The sequence below is a fragment of the Ursus americanus genome, chromosome 2 (assembly GCF_024610735.1).
Source record: "Ursus americanus isolate L20-20 chromosome 2, mUrsAme1.1.p, whole genome shotgun sequence".
NCBI lineage: Eukaryota > Metazoa > Chordata > Mammalia > Carnivora > Ursidae > Ursus > Ursus americanus.
The window spans coordinates 43,927,836-43,940,093 of NC_142128.1; the positions used below are offsets into that span (position 1 = coordinate 43,927,836).

At 40.3% G+C, this 12,258-nt stretch overlaps 1 protein-coding gene across 1 annotated transcript; it reads right to left on the reverse strand.

The window, feature by feature from the left end:
- Positions 1 to 2,446: 2,446 nt before the first annotated feature.
- LOC148110567 (olfactory receptor 10T2-like) lies at positions 2,447 to 3,391 on the reverse strand. The gene has a single exon (XM_087866313.1). It carries the CDS (start codon positions 3,389 to 3,391, stop codon positions 2,447 to 2,449), a length of 945 nt encoding a protein of 314 aa, XP_087722439.1.
- Between the last annotated feature and the right edge of the window lie 8,867 nt (positions 3,392 to 12,258).

The following is a 12,258-nucleotide window of genomic DNA, read 5'->3' on the forward strand; positions in this document are numbered from 1 at the left end:
TTCTATGTCCCTAAGAATATTTTCAATGACCACAGTTTAATTTCTTCCATTCAAACTACCATTATTTTATTTGTTTCCCTTAAAAAGGAAAGACCTCTAGTACAGTGTTACATAGAGAGTGGACGTCATTATTTTATTCTTGCTATCAAAGGGACATTCCCCTATTTTATTATTAAGCACAATATTTGCTCTCAATTTTTTAAAGATATGCTATCAGTTAGAAAAGTCTACTATTTTTAGTTTTATATGTTTTTATTTATAATTGCATGTTAACTGTTTGAATTTTTCTGCACCTCTCAAGATAATCACGTCTTAAACATGTAAATCAAATTTCGAAGTAAATTGTATATATAATTGTCTATAAAATGAATAAAATTATATATATCTAATTTATGTCCTGTATATATTCCCATCTCTTCTATCTACCGATCTAACATAATCAATAAATCTATCACTTCATCTATCCTGTTTTGCCATACATATAGTAATTTTGAACTGTAAAATATGTCAAGTGAAGCCACTTTTGGATAAACCCCATTTGTTAATATAATTGGGTTCAATCTGGTTGTCTTAATTTAACCCGAAAGTTCTACCTCATAGGATTCTATTTCTGCCTTATATTATCACCTTTGTCTGTCACCTAGATTTCTATTTTCAGGCACAAGGAACACATAAATATACTCATCTAAGCTATGCAATCCTTCTCTGAGTCCGTGCACCTGCCCAAAACACTCTTCACCACTCTCTACTTCCTCAGTTTTTACTTATTTTTCAAATCTCAATTTCAATATTACTTACCCCACAAAGTCTTTTTTGATTTCTCTAAGATTGAGGTAGATCTTCACTCATATAAGCCATTGTATTCCAAGTAATTACTTATCACACTGCATTATAATTCTTTTAGTCTGCAGTGTTTCTCACCTCTCTGTCTTAGTTACCCTCACTGTGCCTATGGAGTGACAGATGTGAAATAATTATTCGTTAGATAAAAGAATAACAGTACAAAACATATTCTGAGTTGATCATATAAAATAAATCTTTATTTGATATCTCATGAAATCAATATTAAAGTTACCACTGAAATGTTGTTGGGTGGCTAAGTTGGGTAAGCATCCAACTCTTGATTTTGGCTCAGGTCATGGTCTTCCGGTCATGAAATCAAGCCCCACTGCAGGCTCTACACTTGGCATGGAGCCTGCTTAAGATTCTCCCTCTTTCTCTCCATCTGGCCCTCCCACCCTACTCACACATTCTCTCTCTCTCTCTAAAAAAAAAAAAAAAAAAAATGCACCACTGAAGATCCAGAAAAAAATCCATTCAGTGTTGTGATAATTTATGTTTACAGGTAAGTCAGAAGATCTCAACAAACTGCCTTTGATCGTCATTTATTAATTGAACAAAGATTTTTTTTTGAAAGCCTAGTGTGCGCTCAAGTGAAAGGCTGAGAAATGAATATTTAGGAAATTATTATATACAATGCAATTGTTTTCTTGAAACACGCCTTTAACAAAACTCACAGTAACCTCAGTGGAATATGTATGAGGTACTGATGGAGGTGAGCGAAATTTGGTCACTTCTCACAACGCGGTCGAAAGAAAGAAGGCTGCGTGTCCCTCTTCGCGACAGCACTTACTTTACTCCTTTGCCCCTGCTGGAGCAGTAGCAGGTGCATCAACAGAGCTCGTGATTAGTCAACTTACTTTCCCACTATATCTGGCATTTACTACAATCCTAGTTTATGGAAGGAAGAAGGAAGAGGTAGGTGGGGCGAAAGGGAACGATACATTGTAATGCCTGTGCCTTCCAAGACAAGCATGGCATTGCTTTGCATCTACTAATTTACTGAGCTCTTAAAATGCCCCACTGAGGAGGTATTGGGAGTCTCATGTTACACAGGGGATTGCTGACCGCAAGAGAGACGAACCCTGGCTTATAGCATTGGACTGGAAAATGATCCAAACCAAGATTCAAACCCAGGTTTCTGTGAGTCCGCAATCTATATTTTCTTCTCTACCATCAGCCTTTTAGAACTTGAATTCTCTCCTCATTTATCTATAAGTGAATTCATTCTTTTTATCTAGAATTTACTTATTAGAAATATTTCTTTGTAAACTTCAAAATATAGAGACAAGCATTCAGAAACTTAAAAGTCCTTCTCCACGGTGTCCTTCAGTGTGAGAAGAGTCTCAGGGGCTAGGCATTCTCAGAAGGATAACGCATCATTTCTGGCGTCAGCTGAGAAAACCTACATTTCCAGTGCATGAAGATAGCATCACTTGAGTGCTTCAGAGTTTCCATATTCACATAACTTTCTGGGGACCAACTGGGATAACCTCCAGAGCAGTTATAGGCTAAGCACAAAGAAAGGCTTTCCAATAAAATAACCAATATAAATGAAAGTCCTCATTTCTACCTTGAATATAACGCTCCCGACTTGCCAAGTCACTCACACAGTTTTGGGGAATGAGTACCTGCCGAGAACCTTACTCAGAGCGCTCTTCACTTCTTTATTTCTCAGTGTGTAGACAAGGGGATTGAGCAGTGGGGTGATCACAGTGTAGGTCACTGCCACGAGCCGGTCCTTATCTGAGGAGTATAGGGACGTGGGCCTGAGGTAGATGAAGGAGGCACAGCCATAGTGCACGACAACCACCGTGAGGTGGGAGGCACAGGTGGCAAAGGCCTTCCACTGTCCCTCAGCTGATGTGATCTTGAGGATGGCGGAGACGATGAAGACGTAGGAGATGAAGATCAGCACAAAGGGAACCAGCAAGACCAGAATGCTGAGGAAGAAGATGACCATCTCCTTCAGGCTCGTGTCAGAGCAGCCTAGTTTTATGACCGGGGAAATATCACAGAAGAAGTGGTTGATCTGATTGGAGGCGCAGAAGGGCACACTGAACACCAGGACATTGACAACCACAGAGATCAGGAAGCCACAGCAGCTGGAGGCCAGAACTAGCAGCACACAGGTGGCTCGGCTGACAACAAGAGTGTAGTTGAGAGGGTTGCAGATGGCAACGTAGCGATCGTAGCCCATGGCGGCAATTAGAAAACAGTTGGTACAAGCCAGGCCTACGAAGAAGAAGAGCTGAGCGGCACAGCCAGAGAAAGAAATAGTGTGACTCGTGGAAAGCAGGTTGGCCAGCATTTTCGGTACAATGGCCAAGGTGTAGCAGGTTTCAGAGCAGGAGAGGACAAAGAGAAAGAAGTACATAGGGGTGTGCAAAGTCCTGTCCAGACGAATGACAGTCATGATGGTGGCATTGGCCATCAGAGTGGCCAGGTAAACCAGGAGGAAGGTGAAGAAGAGAGGTACCTGCAGATGCCCCAGGTTTGAGAAGCCTATAAGGATGAACTCAGTGATCACGCTCTGGTTCTGCCTCGTCATTGGTCAGCGGGAGTCGGATTCACACATCCTGAAATCGTGAACAGAAAGAATTTGACAAAAGGGAAAAGCCCCAAAGAGGCCACATTTGTGTTTCTGCACAAAGCTGAAAATATTAGTTTGAAAAACCGAGTAGCAAGCTCTTAAGCACAGTGGTCATAGGATGGGGGAAGCAGGAGGCAGGAGAAGTGACCTAAGAAGATATGGTCCAATTCAAGGACACCGGAAGGTTCATACACAGTCTGCTAAATCAAGTAGTGACTTAGAGCTCATCTCACCTAATCCTGTCATTTTATGGAAAAGGAAAAAGAGAGAAAAAATGTCAAGCCATTTATTTAACCCACATGAGAGCAACAGCCGTCAAAAATCGCTTGCCTGAAAAGCATTCTTATGACAAACTGATTCAGAAAACAACGAAAACCAATGAAAAGGGTTCTATCCAGCCCCTCCTAAGTTTGACTCAAATAGTGTTTGCTTACATGTAATGAAGTATTTTATTATTATTATTATTTAAAAGTGTGGAGATTTATTAATAATAATCAGTTGTGAAGCCTTTGGCACAGGCGTAGAATGATCCCACATATCAGGGTTTTCCTTGTCATGATCACACGGGAATTTGGGAATAAGTGGCTAAGTAGAGCTCCGACTTAGTGCAGAGGGTGATGAGGCCTCCTCTATTCTGGAATGTTATAAGAACAACTCTCCCCATTATCTTTGGGAAAATCTGTCATTTGATCTGAGAGCAAGTAGTGCTGAAACCTTCCTAATAGACTGAGACAACCAGACAGTCTTTATATTAGCAGAAGCTCAGGAATCTCCTTCTTCAATTTGGACTCAATTCTGTGAACTTTTTATATAAGCCTGGGATTTATGTCTAGTCCCCACAGTCAAGATCCAGGTATAAGAAATCCTGAGACACAGCACAGGCTGCTCTCTTGCTACATGTCTCGATTGTCGAGAACCTTCGTATTCAGAGATGAAGCAGATATGCCTCCTTGACGCGCCCTGCCCTAGCTCTGGAAGACTCCCCTGCCGACACCTGCAAGGGGTTCTTTTCATCACGCCAGCCCTTTAGTTATTGGAGAAGTGATCATATCCCTTAAGGGGTCTCATTTTCCTCCTGACCAACACTCTCAGTTCTCTCAATTATTTCTCATGACATTATTTCGGGAAGTCTCTGTCCTCATCCTCCCCTCAGGTGCTTTACTCCCGAGCCTTACGGCCCCCTTCTGGTCTCTGCTGTAGACAAGTGGCAATCACACATCACTATTTCCGTCCTCTGACTTTACAATTAACGTTCATTTCCTTTCCTACCGTTCTGTGCCCCCCACAGTTAACATCTATCCCGGCTACAAACCCCAGCTTGATACTGATCTCCTGAAAGGCTTCTCTGAGTAGCTGTAAGGCTTTGATTACTCTGTGTGTCAACTTCTCTGTCCGTTTGCTCCAGGACCATGTGCTGGAACCGACGCAGAGCAAGGCCGGCAGGGACAAAGAAGCTAGACTGTGAGGCTGGGACCATGACTCTGACACTGACCAGCTTTATGACTGTGGAAATCACTTCTTTGTGCCTCAGGCTGAAATGGCGATATATGAGCAGAAACCATTCCATGAGCACCAAACGTTCACAATTAGGTCCCCGACTCGGAGTGAATACTCAGCACCTACTAGCCGTAGCTCGCCCACCTGCCTCACTCACCAGTTAGGAAGCTGAGGCCCAGAGACGTGAGGGATCAAGTTCTCGGTTGTGTAGCGTTATAGCGGCAGAGGTGAGACTGTGTCCCAAATACCTACAACTCTCCCGTCCTGGGCTGTCTGCTCGCTAACCCGGGTCCTACTGTTGAGATAGTCTCTGCACTGTGTGCTTACATACCCGAGCCTGAGGAAACGGATCGGCGTGTCCTTGCTCTGTGTGACCCCATAAGGCAGGCGACCCCCTCACCTCTCCTTCTTCCACCTTCGCTGTGTCACCAAAGCTTTCCTTCTGCTGAAGGACACATCTGTCCTGTCCTATTTCCTGGTTCAGGTCTGTCTTAAAAACAGTTGGCTGTTTTACACTCTGAACCTTCTCTCCCTTTGCTCTCTCCATATTCAGATGGCAGAGCTTGCTCACTGGACCATCTTGTCTCTTTTCCCCGAGTTGCCCCCTGGATCGCGATGCTCTGACCCACTGCACCTGTGCACGGGGTCCACCAGTTGTTCTGCCTCTGAGGCTTTCCTTGGCGCCAGGACGTTTGTAGAGGGATTGACAGAGGACACTGCGAAGAGGACAGCCTGCGGCTTCGGCCACCATGCAAGGGAAACACTTACATTTAGAGGCAGAGTTCCTGCCCAGTCCCAGGTTTCCTTCTGTGTCCTGTCACAGTGTAAAGGGGAGACAAACAGGCAACCTTCGTAAGAACATCGAGCAGTATTTTCTTTGCAGAATTAATTGGGGGAGGTTGGGGGGCTATGAGCCTTTCAAGAGGAAAGAGAGCTCTGATTGCTGCATGGACTAGAGCTCAGTGGACAGCCCGATTCTCACCAGCCCTGTGTGCCCGGTGGCAGGGGTGCCGGGGAAATCCCTGGGTCTTATACAAGTAGCTACTCCAGGGGATTGAGGCCTTGGGGGGAAGTAGTTTTTGGATTCTGGGCAAGAAAAACTTGAGATAAAAAGAGTGAAGTCAATTCTGTACTTTACTTGATCTGTGCAGAGGGTGAAATGATTTTTTTCACAGGTCATTCATTTTAGCTCAAGGTTCCATTTGCTGAATGAAGTAATGAGCTGTCTCTCCCTCTATCACTGGCCCTATAGATTCTGCGTCTAGGTTAACTGTTTTAAGGGATTACATAAATGCCTTCTTTGACAAATGTCATAGTTTCCTTCTTTTTCACGTTGGTAGTTGAATACACCAGATAATTATTTTCTGTAGCTCTCCTGCTTCATACATCTTTGCTATGCTTGCATTCCAAGGGGGCACAAATTGTAAACTTTTCTACATTCCCCTGTTAGAGTCATCTTTTCAAAGACATGAATTAATTCAGATGTTCCCCTCTGCATCCATGAATCCATCAGTTTAATCATTATGCGTTGAGTACCAGTGTCGTTCCAGGAATTCTGGGGATGGTTCTGTGGGGAGGGCTTCACAAAGAGGGGAATGACACAGCCCATGATGGTGGTGGTTCACGGGCCACATACACATGAGGTGCATGGACAGGTGTCTATCATTGGATTTACCCAGGATCCTCTGCATAGAAGTATTTGGGGTGGGGTCTGGGAATACCTGACCTTGGTGATTCCATTTCCTCTTAGCATGTTTACCACTACAGCCCTTTGTCTGAAAAGAGTGTGGTGTTTAGAAGGGGAGATGCAGAAATAAGACAAGGAGGGCCAAGACCAAGGCCCACGGAGGATACTACAGCGTTACCCATGCTCAGGGTCCAAACAGTGGCTCTCACGCTCCTCAAATTCCCCTTACACATCTCTCCCTTCCATCGGATGCCTCTTCCTGAAGGAGTCAATGTTTTTGTGCTCTGGAAGGAGGGAAGAAATCACAGATGTCTTTCTTGAGTTTTCATTTTTTTTTTTTTTTTGGTTTCTTCATTCTCAATTTTATTTATTTATTTTTAAAGATTTTATTTATTTTATTTTATTTTATTTTTTTATTATGTTAGTCACCATACAGTACATCCCTGGTTTTTGATGTAAAGTTCAATGATTCATTAGTTGCGTATAACACCCAGTGCACCATGTGATATGTGCCCTCCTTACTACCCATCACCAGCCTATCCCATACACTCACCCCGCTCCCCTCTGAAGCCCTCAGTTTGTTTCTCAGAGTTCATCGTCTCTCATGCTTCATTCCCCCTTCTGATTTTTAATTTTTAACTCTGAGAAATATAAGGTTCTTATTGATAGAAGTCTGCTCTGGGCTCCTAGAAATAGAGTCTTGTCAGTGTTGGTCTCATTTCTGAGGAGGAGGACACAGATACTGTAAAGAATTGTTTAAATCGGTAGGTCATTTAGATCGAGGGGCAGAGGATTGTACCGTGCAGGCTGCCCTGCTGCTCGCTTCTGTCCTGCAGCTCGGATCCTGGAAAGTACCAAGATACAAAAATGAACATATTGTTTGATTGCATTTATATGAAATTATGGAAAAGACAAAACTTTATGAACAAAATGCAAGATCCGTGTTTTTCTGGGGACTGGGGATGGGGGGACTGACCACAAAAGTATTAAAGGGAGCTGTAGGGGTTGTAGAAATGTCCTGTAACTCGATTGCGTGGATGTCTTTTGGATTTATACATTTTTCAGATCTCACCAAACTGTACATTTATTTATTTTTTATAATAATATTTGTTATTATATTATGTTAGTCACCATACAGTACCCCCCTAGTTTTTGATGTAAAGTTCCATTGTATATTTAAATTGAAAACATTTTAAGGTATGTAAATTAAATCTCCATAAGGTTAGTTTTCGATGTAGAAAGTATTTTAATAAAACGAAAGACTAGGTGGAACCTTTTGAGTTCAAAGTGTCAATTCAACAGGAAGGTAGAACAATATAATTATACGTGCATCTTACATCAAAGCCCCTAAATATATGAAACAACTATTGACAGATCGGAAAGGAAACAGACAGAAATCCATTAATAGTAGGAGACTTCAGTATCCCACCCTCCATGAAAGGATCATTCAGACAGAAACTTGGCAAAGAAACAGATGAATGGAACAAAGGTGTGGAACAAATGGATCTAACAGACATGCACAGAACTTCCAACCCAATTCTAGAAGAATGCACTTGCTTTTCAAGTGCACATGGAACATCCTCCAGGATAGATCCCCTGTTAGGTCACAAAACAAGTCTTAGCAAATTCAAGAGCAAAATCATTCCAAGTATTTTTTCTGACGACAATGGAATGAAACCAGAAATCAGTAACAGTAAGAAAATGGGAAAATTCACCAACATGTGGAAACTTAACAATGCACACTCACAATCATTGGGTCAAGGAGGAAATCCAAAGGGAATTTAAAAAATATCTTGAGACAAACAAAAAGGAAAATACAACATACTAAGATGTATGGGATGCAGGAAAAGCAGCATTAAGAGGAAAGCTTATAGCCATAAATGCCTAAAGAAGAATGATCTCAAACAAACAACCTAACATGACACCTTCAGGAACAAGAACAAAAAGCAAAAACTAAGCCCACGGTTAGCAGAAAGAGTGCAAAAATAAGCATTTGAGAGGAAATAAATAGATACTAGAAAAGGAACACAAAAGAAAGATCAACAACAATGAATGCTACTTCTTTTGAAAACCAAAATCAAAACAATCTTGATAAAACCTCCACTGGACTAATTGGAAAACAAAGGGAGAAGACTCAAATAAATAAAATAACGAATGATAGAAGAGAAATATCAATGTGTGCCTCAGAATCAGAAAACATAATAAGGGACTATTATGAGCAACTGTACAACTACGAAGTGGATAATCTAGAAGAAATGCATAAGTTCCTAGAAACATGTAATCCAAAAGTGTATCAAGAAGAAATAGAAAGCTTGAAAAGACCAATTACAAATAAAGAGATTTATCAGGAATCAAAAATGGCCCAACAAATAAAAGCCCAGGACCAGATAGTTTCACGGGTGAATTTTCTACCAAACATGCAAAGAATTAACACCAATCTTTTAAACTTCCAAAAAATAGAAGAGAGAAGGTTTTCAGACTCATATCATGAGGGTAACATTACCCTAACACTGAAGCCAGAGACAGCACAGAAATACAATCGGCCAAAATTACTGCTAAACACAAACGCAAAAGTCCTCAGCACGATACTGGGAATAGTATCATCACATCATCATCATAAATACATAATAGTATACATAATATAATAAATATAAAATAAGACTTTGAAATTACTACATATTAGGATCAATATAATAATCAACATAATCAATAATATAATATATTCAATATTCAATAACATAATCAATATAATCAATAATAAAATATATAATAATATAAAGAATATGAAAATAAATATAATAATAATAAAATAAGACATTGAAATTATTACATATTAGGATCAATTGAGACTTGTCCTTAATATACAAAGACAGTTCAAGGTATACAAATCAATGTGGTAGACTGCGCTAACAGAAGGAGTGAGGAAAAAAACACATCATGGGAAGAAAAATGCAAAAAAAGCATTTGACAACATACAACATCCATTCATGATTAAAACTCTTAACAAATTGAGTCGATAGGAATTTGCTTTGACACAATAAAGGCCATATATGAAAAGTCCACAGCTAAATTATAATCATTGATGCATGATTAGGTGAAGATGTATGTATTCTTATATACATATATACATATATGTATATATGTATACATATATAATATACATATTATATACATATATAATATATATATTAATAATATGTACAAAATATCTGTATAATTATAATCATTGATGCATGATTAGGTGAAGATGTATGTATTCTTATATACATATATACATATATGTATATATGTATACATATATAATATACATATTATATACATATATAATATATATATTAATAATATGTACAAAATATCTGTATAAGTATATATATATATTTATGTCTAATGGAATATTACTCTATGATGGTTTCTTTCATCTATGGAACATAAGAACTAGGAAGATCTGTAGGAGACGAAAAGGATAAAGAAAGGGGGGTGATCAGAAGGGGGAATGAAGCATGAGAGACTATGGACTCTGAGAAACAAACTGAGGGCTTCAGAGGGGAGGGGGCGGGGGAATGGGATAGGCTGGTGATGGGTAGTAAGGAGGGCACATATTGCATGGTGCACTGGGTGTTATACACAACTAATGAATCATTGAACTTTACAACAAAAACCAGGGATGTACTGTATGGTGACTAACATAATAAAAACACATTAAAAAATATAATGAGAAGGAAGGAAATTATCCCATTTGTGACAACAAGGATGAATCTGGAGGACATTGTGTTGAGTGAAATAAGCCATTCACCAAAAAACCACATAATGATGTGGAATCTAAACAAGTCAAATTCATAAAAGCAGAGACTAGAATGGTGGCAGCCAGGGGCTGGAGGGAGGGGAAATGCCGTGATGGCAGCCAGTGGGAACAAGGGAACAAAGGTTGGTTACCATAGACGGATAATTCCCAAAGGTCTAATGTAGAGCATGGTGACTATAGGTAATAACTCTGTATTGTGTATTGCAAATTTGCTGAGCCAGTTGAACACAAGTGTTCTCCCCTCACACATAGTTCATAACTAGGTGATGCGATTGGTATGATAATTAGTTTTATTGTGGTAATCACTTCACAATACACACATATATCAAACATCACATTATATGCCTTAAATATGTACAACTTTGTGAAGTTGGAAAACATTTTAAAATAAAAAATGAAAATGGATTAAAAATGTTTTAAAGAGGAAAAAAACTAATGGCTCTGTCATCAAGAAAGTCAATATACTTAGATGGAAAAAAATGCTATGTAAACTCTGGAACTGAAAACCTCAAAACTTAGAATACGTGTACCTTTCAGAAGTCGACATATTCATTGACAGATTGAGCTGTGTTCCTCACGCTAAAGGATACTCACAAAAATGATCTACCTATAAGCTAAATTTACATTTTGACATCAAGGAAATGTTTTCAGAAAAATAAAGTCAATTCTGTAGCAATCACAAAATAGTAGGAACAATGACCCTAGCCAGTGTAACGAGACCCTTTCTGCCTGCAGATCACGTGCACAGTAGAACAAAGTAGCTCAAGTGGCCACGGGCAAGTCTCAATTTCCAGTTTTGTGCTTCCTGGCAAGGGCAACACTCCTTTGAGAAATAATGCCTCTAAACGACGAAGCTCAACCTTACGCGTGTCCGTCATTCAGGGTGTAATGGAAGGAGCGGTGTCTAACTCCTCCCACACTGATTCCCAGACACACCTGACCTTGGTGCTGGAGAGTGGGTGCAGTACCTTGCTTGGAGGATGGAGTAGATTCATGGGGCTCCCTCAGGGGTGGTCACACACTCGGTGCTTCTGCTGAGCCTTCCGGAAGCCATTTCTTTATCTACCAGGATACCTCCATTGAGGGATGGGATACATCGCCGGAAGGGAGCCCGTTTCCCAGTATTATTCACTAAATAATCACAGGTTTCTTACTGACGTGTGAGGTCGCTTCTGTTGCCAAAAATACACAGATGCATTTCTGAGCCTGCCTCTCTGTCTCTCTGGACTGTTCGTCTCTCCTTGTTCCCACCATGTGCTTTCTATTACTGAGCGTCTTACTCCTTGGAAGAGTGAGCCTCTATACGACCCATGTTTGTCAAAATTCTCTTAATTCTTCCATGTAAACCTTAGAAATTTGGTTGTCAGTTTGCCTTCACAATTCATACTGGGATTGGACTGGATTTACTCATTTTGGATTCACTTGATTGAAAGTGAGAACTTGATGTTTAGTCAATCTACTAAAAACCATTCGTAGACAACAAGCAGTTTAATGATAGAGCTCAACTAGACTGATGATGCTTGAGAAAATTTAGGTTTGGGCAGAGTATCTCGATGTCCCTAATGAGAAGTTCTCTGGACAAGAACCTGTGAAGATGAATTTGTAATTAAGCCCTCTTTTGACTCTTAGAAACACTAAAGTTGAGAATCACTAGACAGATACACTCTTACCCTGACTTAAAATTCAATGAAAAATTCCCACATGGTCTGTAGAATACAGTTTCAATTGTGGTGATTTCTCCTGCAGAAGCCACCACACATGGACTCAACTTCCAATGCAGACTTGGGCTAATTACGCTCCTGGCTCCTTCTCCCCAGGTTCCTCAGAAAAGGCTACCTT